The sequence below is a fragment of the Rhinatrema bivittatum genome, unplaced genomic scaffold (genome assembly GCF_901001135.1).
Source record: "Rhinatrema bivittatum unplaced genomic scaffold, aRhiBiv1.1, whole genome shotgun sequence".
Lineage (NCBI taxonomy): Eukaryota > Metazoa > Chordata > Amphibia > Gymnophiona > Rhinatrematidae > Rhinatrema > Rhinatrema bivittatum.
In genome coordinates, this window is record NW_021820389.1 from 275,204 (window position 1) to 292,309 (window position 17,106).

At 53.9% G+C, this 17,106-nt stretch overlaps 2 protein-coding genes across 7 annotated transcripts in view; one reads left to right on the plus strand and one right to left on the minus strand.

Annotated features, from left to right (window-relative positions):
• On the minus strand, positions 1-10,029 carry LOC115081599 (antigen peptide transporter 2-like). 3 transcript variants are annotated; one of them, XM_029586021.1, is made up of 12 exons: positions 9,720-9,979; positions 8,937-9,496; positions 7,625-7,739; positions 7,035-7,165; positions 5,599-5,804; positions 4,154-4,351; positions 3,504-3,632; positions 3,054-3,242; positions 2,014-2,187; positions 1,322-1,481; positions 685-821; positions 1-513 (listed from the first exon to the last, which is right to left on the minus strand). In XM_029586021.1, coding segments are annotated over exons 1-12 (2,208 nt in total). In that variant the 5' UTR covers positions 9,722-9,979; the 3' UTR covers positions 1-306. The 3 variants fall into 3 exon arrangements, 2 of the variants coding, with proteins under 2 accessions (XP_029441881.1, XP_029441882.1); XR_003853836.1 differs by having other exon boundaries at positions 503-513; positions 1,322-1,833; positions 9,720-10,029; XM_029586022.1 differs by lacking the exon at positions 1,322-1,481 and having other exon boundaries at positions 372-513.
• LOC115081600 (antigen peptide transporter 1-like) overlaps positions 9,939-17,106 on the plus strand; it is a 20,121-nt gene continuing 12,953 nt past the window's right edge. For 2 of the 4 annotated variants that reach the window (XM_029586023.1, XM_029586026.1), the window contains exons 1-6: positions 10,011-10,141; positions 12,081-12,622; positions 13,211-13,325; positions 13,649-13,779; positions 14,944-15,149; positions 15,824-16,021. In XM_029586023.1, coding sequence (XP_029441883.1) covers positions 12,115-12,622; positions 13,211-13,325; positions 13,649-13,779; positions 14,944-15,149; positions 15,824-16,021 — 1,158 coding nt within the window. In that variant the 5' untranslated portion in view covers positions 10,011-10,141; positions 12,081-12,114. The other 2 variants (XM_029586025.1, XM_029586024.1) reach the window with 2 other exon arrangements.

A 17,106-nucleotide genomic window follows, 5' to 3' on the forward strand; every position in this document is an offset into this window, starting at 1 on the left:
TTATCAGAAAGTTCACAAGTTTAATAAAGAATTAGGAAAATGCACAATTTACGTAGTCATCCCACAGATCGGACTGTTCTGGAGTGTCCATTTGTACGATTTGGGATTTGAAGTCCTGGCTCCTCAGCGGAGATGTGTGGATTTACAGCTTTAATTGTATCTGCTTTTAGACTGAATCGGATATATATGTACAGTATATACACACAGGCGCACACACCCAGACCCTTTCTGCAGTTTGATACCCCTTATAATCCTCAGTGGTAGACGGGAGATTGATAAGGAAGCTGGGAGGAGTAATTCCCCCCCTCAGTCCACGTCCCCGTTCTGGGTGAAGAGCCTCTGGACCAGTCGGTGGTACACGCCCTCCCTCTCCATGAGCTGCCGATGGTTCCCTTCCTCCACCACGCGCCCTTCCTCTATCACGACGATCTTATCGGCGTCCTCCACCATCTTCAGCCGATGAGCCACGACCAGCACCGTCTGCCCCCGCATCCGGGAGAGCGTTTCCTGGACCTGACAACGCGAGAGGGAAAGGCACGGTCAGCATCGCTGGGGGGGGGGGGTAAAAACCCGAAGAGGGAGCCAGCGCCCACCACGAGCAAAGGAAGCGGGCAAACACAGTCGCGGAGTAGGCCTGCGCTTGCCGTCTGCGAGCAGAGAGAGAGAGAGACAGGCGGAGAGTACCTTGTGTTCGCTCTCTATGTCTAAGCAGCTGGAGGCCTCGTCCAGGATGAGGAGCTGCGGTCTCCGGACGAGAGCGCGAGCGATAGCGATTCGCTGCTTCTGTCCCCCAGCCAGTGTCCCGCCAGCCTCACCCACATCTGCATGGGAAAGAGAGAGAGAGACACGTAGAGGTCATCCAACACGAGAGAGGCGCACGGTCGTCCGATCCAGTCATGATGTCAGGAGATGAAACATTTGCCTCGGCTGGCTCCCAGTAGATCGGAGAGATCTCCGGTTACATTCCTACCCCCTTTGCCCCTTTTAACCCTCAGGAAGGGTGCTGGGAGGCTGTTCGGGCTGGCCCTCTCCAGGGCCGGCCGCTTCCTCCCAGAGGTCCATTCCAAGAGACGGCCAACGGGAAGCAAAGCTGGAGAGTGCTGAAACAGCCGACAGCGCCAGATGGTAGAGATCAGGTGATGGGCGGTTTTCGTGCCGTCTGGCTTCTCCTGGCGAGCGGGGCCTGCGAGCCACTGGAGCCCTGGTCCTCCACTTGCTCTAGCCGACTCTAAATGTGGCCCTAGCCCAGCAGCGAACAGGGAGAGGACAGAGGGTGCCGGCAGGAAAGGGGTTAGTGCTGCTTGCAGGGTGGGGATGTCACCTGTCCTGTACTTCCTCTCCATCTGCTGTATGAAGGGATCGGCATGAGCTTCCCGAGCTGCTGTCTCCACATCCTCCATTGAGTAATCTCGCAGCCCGAACGCAACATTCTCTGCCACCGAGCGAGCAAAGAGAACCGGCTCCTGCCCCACCAGTGAGATCTGTGCAGATAGAGAGTGTGACAGCATGAGAAATAAAGCCATAGTGTAACTGAGCCTGAGAGAGACACCGGCTCCTGTCCCACCAGTGAGATCTGTGCAGACAGAGAGTGTGACGGCATGAGAAATAAAGCCATAGCGTCCCTGAGCCAGAGAGAGACACCGGCTCCTGTCCCACCAGTGAGATCTGTGCAGACAGAGAGTGTGACGGCATGAGAAATAAAGCCATAGCGTCCCTGAGCCAGAGAGAGACACCGGCTCCTGTCCCACCAGTGAGATCTGTGCAGACAGAGAGTGTGACAGCATGAGAAATAAAGCCATAGCGAGACACCGGCTCCTGTCCCACCAGTGAGATCTGTGCAGACAGAGAGTGTGACAGCATGAAATAACGCAGAAAGGGTATCACTGAGCCATGCGCACCAGCTCCTACCCGCCTGCCAGATCTGTGCACAGAGTGTGACGTGAGGGGGACACTGGATATCTGTCCCTGGAATCAGGGGATTTCTACTCTGATATTAGTCCCTCATTTTCACACCTTGGTATGGAGATATTTGTGGTCGTAGTCCCTCAGGGGTCTCCCGTCCAGCAGGATCTCTCCCGCCTGGGGCTCATAGAATCGCTCCAGCAGAGAGATGCAGGTCGTCTTCCCGCTTCCCGAGGGCCCCACCAGGGCCGTGACTTTCCCCGGCCTAAGCTCGAAAGAGACGTCCTGGAAGACAGAGTGAGACAGCAGGCTGTCATGTACTTGTGACATCCCTGGTCGGTGGCTGCTAGGTCCTCTCACCTGGCGAGGGCCATGTCTGATGTGGGGGCATCGTATGACCTGACTGTAAATCTGAGGAACATTTCTACGAGGGAGCTGTGGCGCTGTGGTGGCTTGGATACAAGACGGCTCTGACTCTTCCAGCCCAGCCCTGCGAGCTCTCCCCCTCATATCTCCTGTTCCAGTTCCGATGTAAACCTGTTAATTACCAGGGGTGTGCATGGCAAAATATTTCATTTTGGTTTTTGTTTAATTTTGGGAGTTTGTAGTTTTGTTTGGAATGCTTTGCAATTTAAGTGTCGTTTTTAGCGTATGGTAATTCATATTAGCATGCGCTAACTGGAATATAACGCGCTATTTGATTTAGTGCGCACTATTTCAAATTAGTGCGCACTAAAAACAAACTAAAAAAAACCTGAAAATTTTGTGGGGGTTTTTTTGTTTAAAAAACCAACATGAAATGATACAGACAATGTTGTTTCAAACCCAACCCCATCGCTATTAATGACCTCACGGTACTTACAGGTTCAGCACAGCAGATTGTGACATCATCAGCTGCTGTTAGAGCTACTCTGCTGCTATTTGTTAGCTGCATTGTGACATCAGCGGCCATTGTTAAGAGCTGCTGTGCTGCCATTGGCTAACTGTATTGTGATGTCAGCGGTCATTGTTGGAGCCCTTCCGCCAGCCCTGGTTCAGGGCTTTCTGCTATCCTAAGCAGCTGCGCATCCTCTACAACCCCTAAGAACCCCCCACCCCTAAGCATGAGAACAGGCCCCCCCCTCCCCCAGCCCCCAGAGCCCTGCCCGTACCTTCAACACGGACACATCTGGCCGGGTGGGGTAGGAGAAGGAGACATTCTGGAAGTGGACGTGGCCCTTGAAGTCTTTCGGCTTCAGGTCCCCCTCCGTGGGGACTGTCGACTTGCGATCCAGATACTGGAAAACCTTCTCTGCGGCTCCCATGGAATGGATCATATCCCCGTACATATGCACCAGACTCTGCGGGAGAGGGAAGGGCTGGGTCAGTACGATCTACTCCTCTGCGTGCTCCTGTCAGGGCTGGCAGCGTGGCCCTAGGAACCGGCAGCGCCCACACGGGTCCCTGGAATCCAGCCCTATCCCTGTTACACCGTATGGGTGACTCGGGGCAAGTCACTTAACCGCTGTGCTTGCCTTGGTTTTTCCTCCCCCCCTCGGTGCACAGGTAATTTTGGCGGCTTTCCATCCCTGAGATGGCTGCAGGAGACGGAGAGTGCTTACCCGTACGTAGCGCCCGGACTCCTTCTGGTACATGATGAAGGACACCAGGTTCCCGCTGCTCATCTGCCCCGTGCGGATCAGGTGCTGCCCACAGTACAACATGATCACCTGCACGGCTAACTTCGTGAGCTACAGGGAAATAACATTTAGAATGAGAAATCCTGGGCTCTAATCCCAGCTCTGCCACTGATCCTTTATCATACAGCCCCCCGAGCCTCAGATCCAATCCCCGGCACTGTCCCTGACTCTCTGTACGTGTCATTGGGGCGAGTCCCTTTATTTCCCAGTTCCTCGGCTCTAATCCCCGGCTCTGTCACAGAGTCTCTGTGTGTGACCTCCTGGGCCTCAGCTCTAATCCCCGGCTCTGTCACTCACTCTCTGTGTATGACGGTGGGGTAAGTCCTGTGCCAGTTTACCCAGCTGCTACTGACCGATGTGAATAACTGTCCCCTCTCCCTTCTGCTCCTCAGGAGCTCTCGGCCAGGAGGAGTGATCCGGTATTCGGGGAACGGAAATCAAATCCCAGGAGTCAGACAAACATCACTCAGCGGAATGGGGTGGGGGGAGGCATCCCAGGCCTACATCCCCTCCCCTGCCTCGGAACCAGTCACATCACGGTGCCCAGGGCGAGAAGGATCGTGCATACACACCCTGTGGGCCAGCACATACAACGTCCTGATCACAGCCCGTCGGGTCTTCAGCCGGTGCGTCTCCAGCAGCCGGGCGCCGTACCGCTCTGCCTCCTCCTGCTCCGTGCCGAAGCTGCGCACCGTCCTGATGGCGTGAACGGTCTCCCCGGCCAGGTGGCTGGATCGGGCGATGGAGTCCTGCACGTCCTTCACTACGCTCTGCGAAGAGACGACAAGAGGGGGGAAACTCCCACAGTTCAGACGGCATAACGAAACCACGGCCCTCGTGCATCATTTTCAAAACCAAGCATCTGCTCAAGCTGTGGGTGCTGGGGTCACAGCTGCCCCCAGTACTGGTTTTAAACCCCACCGAGCACAGGCAGGGAAGTCTCCAAAGATATTTACTAGGGATGTGAATCGTTTTTTGACGATTTAAAATATCGTCCGATATATTTTAAATCGTCAAAAATCGTTAGGGCCACGATACAATAACAATTCCCCCGATTTATCGTCAAAAAATCGTAAATCGGGGGAAGGGGGAGGGGAAGGGGGAGGGCGGGAAAACCGGCACACTAAAACACCCTAAAACCCACCCCTGACCCTTTAAATTAAATCCCCCACCCTCCCGAACCCCCCCAAAATGCCTTAAATTACCTGGGGGTCCAGCGGGGGTCCGGAACGGCCTCCTGCAATCGAATCGTGTTGTCTTCAGCCGGCGCCATTTTGCGCCGCCATTTTGCAAAATGGCGCCGGCTGAAGACAACACGATTCGATTGCAGGAGGCCGTTCCGGACCCCCGCTGGACCCCCAGGTAATTTAAGGCATTTTGGGGGGGTTCGGGAGGGTGGGGGATTTAATTTAAAGGGTCAGGGGTGGGTTTTAGGGTTTTTTAGTGTGCCGGTTCACGATTTTAACGATTTTCACGATACTTTAAACACCCAAACGGCAACGATACGATTCCCTCCCCCTCCCAGCCGAAATCGATCGTTAAGACGATCGAGGACACGATTCACATCTCTAATATTTACCTAGGCCACACAAGGTGGTGAAAGCGAAATTATTTTAAGGATGTGGGGGCGGCCATCTTGTTTACCAGGGGACGCTGTCACTGATGACAAAATGTTCTATTTCTTTTCGGTCTGAGCCCAGTGAAACAGCACAGTCTCTCTTATCTTTATAACATTGTACGTGTCTGCCTCAGGTTTACGATTCAAAGCAATACTGATAAGTAAAATGCTCCTGATAACGAAGTGAGACATAACATACGCCGTCTGTGATATTGCTAACCAACAAGATGGCTGCCCCCATGCCAGCTGGGTTAATTTAAAAAAAATCTAACCATCAGTTTACTGAAAATGAAATATAACTGTAATTAGGCAGCATACGTAATGGGAAGACTGAGCAGACGGCAAGAATCTTCAAGGAGACCCCAACGTGGGCCAGGGGATTGGTCTGGGGGCTCATACCTCATAGTAACGATTGTAGATCTCCTGGATCAGCGCGGTGACGGGCATGTCGATGAGTGTGAACAGCGTGAGCTGCCAGGAGAGGTTCAGCATGAAGCAGTAGATCCCCACCGCCTTCACCAGGCTGCGCAGGAAAACGTTCACGTTCCGTGCAATGGAGCGACTCATGAGCGCCGTGTCGGTGGCCAGGCGGGAGGTGATCTCACCTGCGACAGAATCCACCATGTCAGGAAGTTGCAAGGGGCAGCAGCAGATTGTTATGTTCAATGGGAGACCCGAGACCAGCTCCCAGTGGTCATAATGGTCATAGTAACACAGTAAATGATGGCAGACAAAGACTCAAATGGCCCTTCCAGTCTGCCCAGCAAGGTGCTTGGGGCTGTAACTGCCGCTCCGTGCAGGTTACCCCCATGCTTTCTTGGAAGCACAATGCAGCCATTTCAGTGCTGTTCAGAGCTGAACTGTTGCTCCGTGCAGGTTACCCCAGTGCTTGATTACAATCCTCTTGCCACTAGGGATGCTCTGTGTTTATCCCCTGCCTTTTGGGGGTTAGATAGTTACTGAGTCTCCACTACCTCCTCCGGGAGGGCATTCCAGGCATCCACCACCCTTTCCTTGAAAAAGCAGCTCCTCACGTCATTCCTGAGTCTACCCCAGTGCACTCTCATATCATGACCCCAAGTTCTACAGCTTTCTTTCCCCTGGAAAAGGTTTGCTTCCTGTGCATTATTAATGACCATAGAGTGAAATTTCTTAGCTGCATCAGCTTCTGGTTGCGATGTTGATTTGGAAACCAAAGCAAACAATAGCTTTGACATAGGATATTGAAGAGCTGAAGGCAGTACCAGACCTCTATATGGGGAGGGGGGTGAGGTCTGCCTTGAGCTTTTTCTCTCTGTCTCCATCTGCTGGTAGGGAGGGACATAACCCACATGTCTGGACTGACTGGGATCCAGTATGCATGTGATGTAATTTGTGCCAACTCTCACTACAAATCCCACCGTGCAGATATCAGGTGCCATGCTACCTTATCTGGCAGCATGATCACCCTGAGGTCCTTCTCCTGGTTGGTACCCATCAGCATCTCGCCCCCCTCATTGTGTAGTGCTCCTTTGGACTTCTGCACCTCAAATACAGGACTCTGCAGTATTTTGCATTGAATCTTAGCTGCTAAGCATTTCACCACCCCTCGAGCTTTCTTACTTCACTTCTCATCCTGTCTGCCCCCTCAGGGCTATCCACAGACTTGAAAAGAGACAAAGCCCTCAGTCCTCTCTCCTCCAGCCTAATAAACCTGATTCTTTCACACTTTCCTCATAGGCCCTATTCAGGCCTCCTCTGGACTTGATTTCCCAACAGGTTTCTTGAATTGTGGACCCCAGAACTGAATCGCAATCTTAACCTATTACATCACAACCATCAGCTGTGTTGGTTACCTGTTTTGGTGGATTCAAAGAATCCAATTTCTTGCTGTACCACGGCCCGAAAGAGTAGGACCCGGAGTCGCTGAGTAAGCCGGGCTAAGGTGAGCGTGAATAGGCCACCTCTGCAGCCAGCGGACAAGGAGCTGGTGGGGAGAAGGTACAGAGGTGAATACAGATGTGCTAGGACTGGAGAAGCCCAAGCATAGCACTGATAATACACACACATACAGACATCATATTATAAACTTCATAACCATGCCAGGCTGATATTTTATAGGAGCATAAAATCTGGAAGAAGAAGATGATTCGGTTGTGTGAGAATTTTTTCCTTTAGATGACGTTACCTTATCAATAAGGAGACATTTTTCTACCTTCTACGGTGAGTTCCTCCCAATCCCCTGCAAGTCACCCATGACCACTGCTTCTGCCATGGAGTACACGGCCATGAAAGAGATGCTGCAACCCTGGGCTACACTCCCCCCTCTTGATTTTGGGGGTCCCCCTGTGTACTGACCTTGCCATGGAGTACAGAGCCATGAGTGAGATGCAACCCTGGGGTACACTCCCCCCACTTGATTTTGGGGGTCCCCCTGTGTACTGACCTTGCCATGGAGTACAGAGCCATGAGTGAGATGGCGGTGTAGAATTTGGCCTCTCTGTACCGGGATCCCAGAATATCAATCACCTTCCCCGTGTAATAAGGGATAAACATCTCGCCTGGAAGAAGAGGAGGGTGTAAATAAAGAGGATCTAGGGTCTCAAAGACCTTGCTTTCACCCAGACACAGAATGAGCAGGAACAAGGCAAACAAATCATCCCAAAGGAAAGAGAGGATTGGGCATAAAATGGCCTTTATCTGCTGCGGTTAGAGAATTACGTCACTGCCACGATGTAAATGTTCCAGGTGAAAAAAAAAACCCTCTTTAAAGAGTTGGGATCAGAAAAAAGACAAACAAGCGGCAAATGCAGAAACGACAATGGGAAAAACTAAAGTGACTTCAGCAATCACCCGCAGAACAAAACTTGATGCAGGAATGGCTATGGAGAAGTGCACTTGAACCTAAAGATGAGAGACACAGGACGGTGGGTTATGGACAAGTTGAGTCATAGCCAGTGTAGAAAGACAAAAAAAAGCCAGCAACAAGTGCAGATTCTGTAGCACAGAACTGGAGGCCGTGCCCCATCTCATGCCTGGGACGTGCTGAGGTCAGAGGGGCTGAATGCAGACAGGCACGGCACGGCCCATCCACTGGAAACTGCGCCGGCCCTCTAACATGGCTGTGCCAGAAGAGCACTGGGACCACGACCCTGGGAGAAGTGCAAGGAATGAAGGAGCTGTGATCACCGGGGACCATGGGCTTCCCAAACCTGTCCCGAGTCAGTCGGGTTTTCTGGATATCCACAACTGAACAAGCATGAGTTAACATTGGCAGCCACTGGCGACCCAGAGAGGTAAGCGGGGTCACTGGGATGGGTTTGGGAAGCTTTGGTCCGGGACATTGACGGACCCACCGAATAAAAACGTTCCACACTAGAAAATCAGAAATTGTGGTAGAAAAGAAGAATACAAGAACGGCATTAGTGTCAGTAGCAAGCGACTTCTGTACGACTGTAGGAAGAGGCAGATCCACAAATACTCAGAGATGCAGAGAGCAAGCAAATGTCAGAAAGGCACACAAATAGTCCCACTTGTATTGGGCCCCACCAGGCTGATTAAAAAGATCTTCCACATGAACCTTAATATAGCGCCTGTACATTTTGCATCCAGGAGGAAGATCTCTGTGGCACAATGCAAGTGTATTAAGATCAGCACTAGCAGTAAATTAAATGTGGGGTTCCTTCTGTTATGGTAGGAAGAGATCAAACGCATCCAGGGGACCCGAGGCTGACACGTACACGGACAGAGTCACTTACATATAACTGCGAGGGTGAGGAAGATGAAGGCCCCGGACAGAGGCACTTTGTCAGGCTTGGAGTAAACCCAGAGCCGTCCCAGTGCTTCCCGGGCCTTCCTCCTGCCGTTCCCCTCCGTCCCGGCTCCGCCGCTGTCCTTCGCCGGGCGCCAGGGTACGAGGAGCTCCCAGAAGAGGCCGGTGAGCAGGCAGGCTGTGTGCAGGGGCAGCAGGGCGCAGGCCACCCCGGAGGAGCGCAGGTCCACGGGCTCCCAGAGGAGGAGGAAGCGGGCCGTGTCACAGGCAGGAGACGCGAGGGTGAGGACCAGCAGGTGCAGGAACACGCGCCGGGGCTGCAGCCGCCCCAGGGCCGGAGGCAGCGTCCGTGCCGCCCCGCAGAGCAGCGCCAGTCGCAGGAGTGCCAGGGCCCAGGTGGCACTGAGGAGCGAGAAGGGATAAAAGCGCAGGCACAGCCAGGTCAGGAGGGAGGTGAGGGTGGCATCCAGGAGGAAGAGCGCCAGGAGGAGAGGGGCGGCCTTCATCATCTCCATCTTCGTCACCACAAGGAAGGAGTCAGGGGGCCTGGCATGGAGAAGATTGACATTAATAAAAACGTGCAGGTTAGGGGTGGGCATCAGTCTCATGCATTCCTCTGCACTAGGCTCGCCTGAGACTGCTGAATGCAAGAGAGGTTTATCTGTCTGCATCGGTACACAAATAGCACAATCCCCACCCCCCCCCAGTCACTTTATCCACTTCTCTCCTTATCCCTCCTGCCTTCTGCCCCAGCCCTCCCCCCACTTACATGCAAAAGCCAGGCTGAAGCCCGGGCCGGGGGATCAGAGACAGACGCAGCAGTTTTTCGGGCCTCTCGGAACGGGTTCGGGGTCCAATGCGGGGGGGGGGGAGCCCGGCAGAGCCTCGCTCGGAAGCCGCCGCCGCCGCCGATCGCCGCGCCTCTCGCACTGAGCCCCCGCCAGAGGGCGCCCCCGACTCCCTCCGCACTTTCGCTTTTACTTTCACTTTCCCGTAACTGCCCCGAGAGCGGGGGAAATCCGAGGAGGGGCGGACGGCCAGACTGACACCTGCGGCAGGTGCGGGGGCGGGGCGGACACCGGCAGCCTTCGCTTTCACTCTGCTGCGGGGGAATCTCCGGGGAAAGACGGACACCGGCGGGGTCTGCACCGTTCGCCTTCTCTGACTCGGGGCGAGGGAGGGCAGGAGGAGGTGAGAAGGATCCTGGGCGCGCAGGGATCGGACGGGGCTTAGGACTCATCTACCAAGCGCGACGGTATACGCTCTGACTGCAGTCTGCCGGTACCGTGGCACTAAGGGCTCAGCTCCCCACCCGGATCCTGGGCTGGCAGGGATCGGACGGGGCTTAGGACTCATCTACCAAGCGCGACGGTATACGCGCTGACTGCAGTCTGCCGGTACCGTGGCACTAAGGCCTCAGTCCGTCCCCCCCCCGGATCCTGGGCTGGCAGGACAGCCGAACATCTGTCCGGGTGCCAATAAACATCTGGCAGATTCGGAGCCATATATGGAGATAAATCACCCTCGGTCTATAGGGGATGGGGTGATTATCCCTCACAGGTTAAGAACTGCCCCCCTCCCCTCAGCATCCCTGTGCCTATAACACGGTCTTCTGCAGAATCGGATTATGTTTCCGTATAAATTCATCCTTAAGCGTGAGCTTCTCTTGGATCTCTCTGCTGTAACGGGATGCTGCTCCTTCTTCTCTGTTTACTGTCTCTGCCTGCTCTCTGTCACTGCGTGATGTCTCTGGGCGCTGACTGTCTCTGTGTGTGCTTTGTCTCTGTACTGTCTCTATCACTGGCTTCTATCTGTCACCGTGTGATGTGTCTCTCTCTGGGTGCTGTCTCTGTGTGTGCTTTGCCTCTGTACTGTCTCTGTCACTGGCATCTGACACCCTGTGATGTCTCTCTCTGGGCGCTGACTGTCTCTGTGTGTGCTTTGTCTCTGTACTGTCTCTATCACTGGCTTCTATCTGTCACCGTGTGATGTGTCTCTCTCTGGGTGCTGTCTCTGTGTGTGCTTTGTCTCTGTACTGTCTCTATCACTGGCCTCTATCTGTCACCGTGTGATGTGTCTCTCTCTGGGTGCTGTCTCTGTGTGTGCTTTGTCTCTGTACTGTCTCTATCACTGGCCTCTATCTGTCACCGTGTGATGTGTCTCTCTCTGGGTGCTGTCTCTGTGTGTGCTTTGCCGCTGTACTGTCTCTGTCACTGGCTTCTGACACCCTGTGATGTGTCTCTCTCTGGGTGCTGTCTCTGTGTGTGCTTTGCCTCTGTACTGTCTCTGTCACTGGCTTCTGACACCCTGTGATGTCTCTCTCTGGGCGCTGACTGTCTCTGTGTGTGCTTTGTCTCTGTACTGTCTCTATCACTGGCTTCTATCTGTCACCGTGTGATGTGTCTCTCTCTGGGTGCTGTCTCTGTGTGTGCTTTGCCTCTGTACTGTCTCTGTCACTGGCATCTGACACCCTGTGATGTCTCTCTCTGGGCGCTGACTGTCTCTGTATGTGCTTTGTCTCTGTACTGTCTCTATCACTGGCTTCTATCTGTCACCGTGTGATGTGTCTCTCTCTGGGTGCTGTCTCTGTGTGTGCTTTGCCTCTGTACTGTCTCTGTCACTGGCTTCTGTCTGTCACTTTGTGATGTCTCTCTCTCTGGGTGCTGTCTCTGTGTGTGCTTTGCCGCTGTACTGTCTCTGTCACTGGCTTCTGACACCCTGTGATGTCTCTCTCTCTGGGTGCTGTCTCTGTGTGTGCTTTGCCTCTGTACTGTCTCTGTCACTGGCTTCTGACACCCTGTGATGTCTCTCTCTGGGCACTGACTGTCTCTGTGTGTGCTTTGTCTCTGTACTGTCTCTATCACTGGCTTCTATCTGTCACCGTGTGATGTCTCTCTCTGGGTGCTGTCTCTGTGTGTGCTTTGCCTCTGTACTGTCTCTGTCACTGGCTTCTGTCTGTCACTTTGTGATGTCTCCCTCTGGGTGCTGACTGTCTCTGTGTATGCTTTGCCTCTGTGTACTGTCTCTGCATGCTGTTACTGGCCTCTGTCTCTGGGTGTTGCTTGTGTACTAATTGTCTGTGCCTGCTCTCTGTTTCTGGGCTCTGACTGTCTGTGTGTTTCGTTCTTAGGTCTCTTGGCTGGACCCTTCTGCAGTCTGCGCGGATGAAGCCAGCACTGGCCCTGTGGTTGCTCCCGGCTCTGGACTTTGCAGCTGTTCAGCTGCTCCTGCTGCTCTGTCCTCTCCTGCAGCTGCGGGAACCTCTGGCTATTACCTGGATCTCCTCACTAGCCCGCCTGGGCCTCCTGGCTGTTACTGCGCAGGCTGTGTGCGCAGCCTGGGGGCTTCCTGCCTGGTTACAGCGGCAGGTGCTGCTCCTGTGCCTGACTCTCCTCTCCCTGCTGCTCCCCTGCTATGCCACTCTGATCTCTTTCATTGATCCTCGGGCCACGGCAGAGCTCCTCTGTGGATGGGGCCGGTGGGATGTATTGGCATTCACCTATCTCATCACCGTGGTCGCGGCTGTATTGTGGCACCACTTTTCTCCCTTTGAGGGTGAGAGTGAGACGAAGGAGCAGTCCTCAGCTTCTCTGGGCAAGCTTCTGTCCTGCATCAGCCCCTATGCTGGCCGCTTTCTGGTCGTGGCTGTTCTGGTGGTGGTGTCATCCTTGGGTAAGTTCCATACACAGCACTTTTCGGTACAGTGTGCGACACAGAGAGGTTAAGTGGGCTGGCAATGTAGTCTTGGTGGGAAAGACCCAGGTTCCAATCCCACTACTGCCACCAGCTGTCACTGTGTGGCAGCCTCCTGCTGAGAGCACAGAGGCTGTGACACCTGCAGACCCGAGTTCCAGTTCCACCGCTGCCACCTCGTCATGCGGCTTTCAGGAAATCACTTAGGGCCAGACACGCTAAACTTTTATCCCATCTTTACAAAATGGGAACAAACAGGCATCCTAAATCATCCTGTGCTGTAACTGCGCCGTGAGCTTGGCTGTGCCCACAGAGAGATTACCAGAATGAATGTAATAAATTGCTAGTTTTTTGGGGAGGGGGCTTTCACCGGTGACCTTGCACCCACTGGCTGGCTGCACGGTCACTCTGTTGTGTGCCCCTGGGGTAATGGCTTTTATCAGAGAGACGGCCCGGGATTGCACGAGATCATGGAAATTGCTCTCCCTCCCTCCGCCGATTCCCTCGCTCCCCCTCCCCCCCTGCCATTCCGACGTACGTTTACTGAGGTCCACCTCCCTGTTGCAGGCGAGATGGCGATCCCTCATTACACGGGGCGCATGACGGACTGGATCCTGAACGAGGAGAACCCCTCGGCGTTCGGTACCGCCATACTGATAATGTCCCTCCTCACCATTGGAAGGTAAGAAGCCCTCCTGTTCGGACACACCTTCCCCTCCCCCTCCCCGTCAGCGTGGGCCTCAGCCACCCCCAGGCCTCCCTCCTCTCCCCACCAGAGTGGATCTTTCAGGGGCTCGCTCGCTCTCTCCTTTAGCTGGGTTTTTTCTATGGATTTAGCTTGGATATTTCCTAGATGAATAAATACAGGTAACAATATTCATGCAGGAGGACTTAATGCAGCTTGGGAAGGTGAGGGAAGGGGGTTACAGTGAGGTGGGGGGCGATTCTCTAGTAAAATAACCTTGTTTTGGGGTGCGGTGGGGTTGTCTCTGTATCTCTCCTCAGCGCCGTGACGGAGTTCATCTGTGACTGCCTCTACAACATCACCATGAGCCTCGTCCACATGGGCATCCAGAGCCGGGTCTTCCAGTCCGTGCTGCGGCAGGAGTTGGCTTTCTTCGACACCCTACAGACAGGTGACACCCCCCCCCCCCCGCCGCGTTGCTCGTCTCCAAGGCGGCTTGCCCTGCGTGGGATCGTCAAAACGTCACTCATTTGCCCAGCTGTTCATATCTCCACTTCCTGGAGGCTGAAATGTCCACCCGGTGGTGCATGCACAACACACGGGGAGGCAAAGGTCTGACCAAGAGGTCATAGTGTCAGACCCAGGGTGGGGTGGAGGGCAGTGAACTGTGGTATCACTGACCAGATCTTAAGTATCCCTGGTAAGGACTTCCAGTATCTCTGATGATGTCTCCAGTATCTTTTATTAATGGTTCAAGTATCCTTAATGATGGCTCTGGTATCTTCCATTAATGGATCCAGTATCTCCGGTGATGGCTCCAGTATCTTTTATTAATGGTTCCAGTATCTCGTCAAGTGCTTCAAGTATTTCTGGCTATGACTCTGGTATCTCCAGTGATGGCTCCGGTATCTCTTATAGTGTCTCTGGAATTTCATTCTATTTCATTTATTTACATTTTTATACAGCAGCTTTTAGATTCCCAGGATTCAAACCAAAGTGGTGAATATAATAAAAAGCACAGCATAACATACATACAAATAGCATCTTGGTCATAGACCAACAATGTACAAAATATAGTTCAGGACTACCGTACAAATTACAAAAAATATCTCTGGTATCTCTGCTGGTGACTCTGGTATCTTTCACTAATAGTTTCAGTATCTCTAGTGATGGCTTCAGCGTCTATGATTATCACTGGTTTTGTCTCCTGTATCTCTGGTGAAGGTTCCAGTACCGCTGTTTGTGTCTCTGGAGCCTCCAGTGACGGCTCCGGTTTCTCTGGTTGTGGCTCCAGAACCCCCAGCGATGGCTCCGGTTGCTCTGGTTGTGGCTCCGGAACCCCCAGCGACGGCTCCAGTTTCTCTGGTTGTGGCTCCGGAACCCCCAGCGACGGCTTCGGTTTCTCTGGTTGTGGCTCCAGAACCCCCAATGACGGCTCCGGTTTCTCTGGTTGTGGCTCCAGAACCCCCAGCGACGGCTTCGGTTTCTCTGGTTGTGACTCCAGAACCCCCAGCAACGGCTCCGGTTTCTCTGGTTGTGGCTCTGGAACCCCCCCGCGACGGCTCCGGTTTCTCTGGTTGTGACTCCCACCTCTGCCTTTCTCTTGTGTCCCCAGGTGACATCACTTCGCGCATCACGGCAGACACGCAGGAGATGAGCGAGTCTCTGAGCAGTAAGCTGAGCCTTGTCATGTGGTACCTGATGATGGCCGTCTTTCTCTTCGCCTCCATGCTGTGGCTGTCCTGGAAACTCTCCCTCTTCACCCTCCTCGGGCTCCCGGTCATCATGGTCATCCCCAAACTCTCTGGAACCTTCTACCAGGTATAATCGCCATCGATCTCACGAGTGCAGGGCTCGGGGAGGCTCGAGGGGGGGGCCCTAACCTGGCCTTCTGCAGTCCCAGCCACACCCTGAAAAGGTCACCAGAGCATGATAACATTTCTGGCAAAGAAAGCCACAGGGTGTAATTATAACAGGCTGTCAGTGTACTCAGCACTGTACAAAAGCATTACAAAGAGAAGGAGGTGTACAGCATGAGCAGAAAAGGGCTTCAAAGAATAGAACAATACCACCCCCCAGCTCCCCTCATCTCTTAGTGACCCCCCCCCATTATGAAGCTATCACCCCTCACCTCCAGTGCTGTCGCACCTCTCATCTCCTCTTATCCCCCCTCACATTTCCCAGCTCTTAGTGACCCCCCCCCCTCTAAATCCCATGTGTATAATACAGACAGCCTCCCTCAGTCTGCCGCACCCCTCGACCCGCTGTATTCGTGAGGAGGTTCACACGCTGTACACGTCTTTCCATTCTGCAGTGGCCGTGACGCTCCCTGGTTATGGGGACCGAGCAGGCTGCAGGGTCTCTGCTGTTTGCCTCTCTGGATGGATTTGCATCGCCAGAGTCTCCGACGAGACCTCGCTAAAGGCCTCTGCGCCGGGTGTTATTAATCCGAGTGTGATGGGTTTCTTGATCTGCTCCTCTCCCCCCTCCCGCAGGAACTGTCCTTCCAGGTGCAGGCGTCCCTAGCCCGGGCTAACCAGGCGGCCTCGGAGACCCTGGCCAACATGAAGACGGTCCGGAGCTTCGCGGCCGAGGAGGAGGAGGCCGAGCGCTACAGCGAGAGACTGAGCGAGACGTACCTGCTGAACAAGAAGGAGGCTGTGGCCTACGCCGGCTTTATGTGGACCAACAGTGTGAGACTTTAACTTTAACTAATTATAATAATGATACGATTAGGCGCCCAGTCCCGGGGAGAGAAGGAAGGGACCAAGCTGCTCGCACAGTGACACCTAGTGGTCAGCAGTGGAAGTGCCTCTACAGAGAGCTGCATTCCACCGCTGGCCACAGATCTTCCCGAAATGGCTACAGAAGGACTCTCCAGAGGGAATGTGAAACATTACTGTCCTGGCCCAGCCTTGACCCAGCTTCTGTGCCCTGAACGGTCGTGGGCAGTGTTCTCCCAGTTACCAGTGGGAAAGCTGAATGTCTGCAGACCATGCTTGAAACGGTGGCTGTCTCTGAGCTCTAACCTGCCTCTGTGTCCCGGCCGGGTCCTTAAATTGGCCGTAAAGCACAGCCTTCAGCCGTTGATCCTGAGGCAAAGCCTACACATTTCCAGCATGGATTGCAGGCTGATTCTGTCAAGGGTCTCCTTGCTTGTGACCTGTGGATCCCAAGCGACTAATGATATTTCTTAGAGAGGGAAGCTGGAAGGTGCCCAGACTTTGCTCCTGCTTAGAATTCCTCACCCCCTGTACTGTATCCCAGAGATAAAGGCCTTGTAATCTGACAGCTTCTTGATTCTCCCACTGCTCCAGCTGACCGGGCTGGCTCTGTATATCAGGGATGTAACGTGACAGCCTCTTCTGCCTCTCACTGCCTCTAGCTCGCCGGGCTGGCTCTGTATATCAGGGATGTAATGTGACAGCCTCTTCTGCCTCTCACTGCCTCTAGCTCGCCGGGCTGGCTCTGTATATCAGGGATGTAATGTGACAGCCTCTTCTGCCTCTCACTGACTCCAGCTCTCCGGGCTGGCTCTGTATATCAGGGATGTAATGTGACAGCCTCTTCTGCCTCTCACTGCCTCTAGCTCGCCGGGCTGGCTCTGTATATCAGGGATGTAATGTGACAGCCTCTTCTGCCTCTCACTGACTCCAGCTCTCCGGGCTGGCTCTGTATATCAGGGATGTAATGTGACAGCCTCTTCTGCCTCTCACTGCCTCTAGCTCGCCGGGCTGGCTCTGTATATCAGGGATGTAATGTGACAGCCTCTTCTGCC

Coding starts and splice junctions, on each gene's coding strand:
- LOC115081599 (XM_029586021.1), bottom strand. Junction 2,188..3,053: donor CAGATGTGTCCGTGTTGAAG/GTACGGGCAGGG, acceptor TCTGTCTTCCAG/GACGTCTCTTTCGAGCTTAG. Junction 514..684: donor ACATAGAGAGCGAACACAAG/GTACTCTCCGCC, acceptor TCGCGTTGTCAG/GTCCAGGAAACGCTCTCCCG.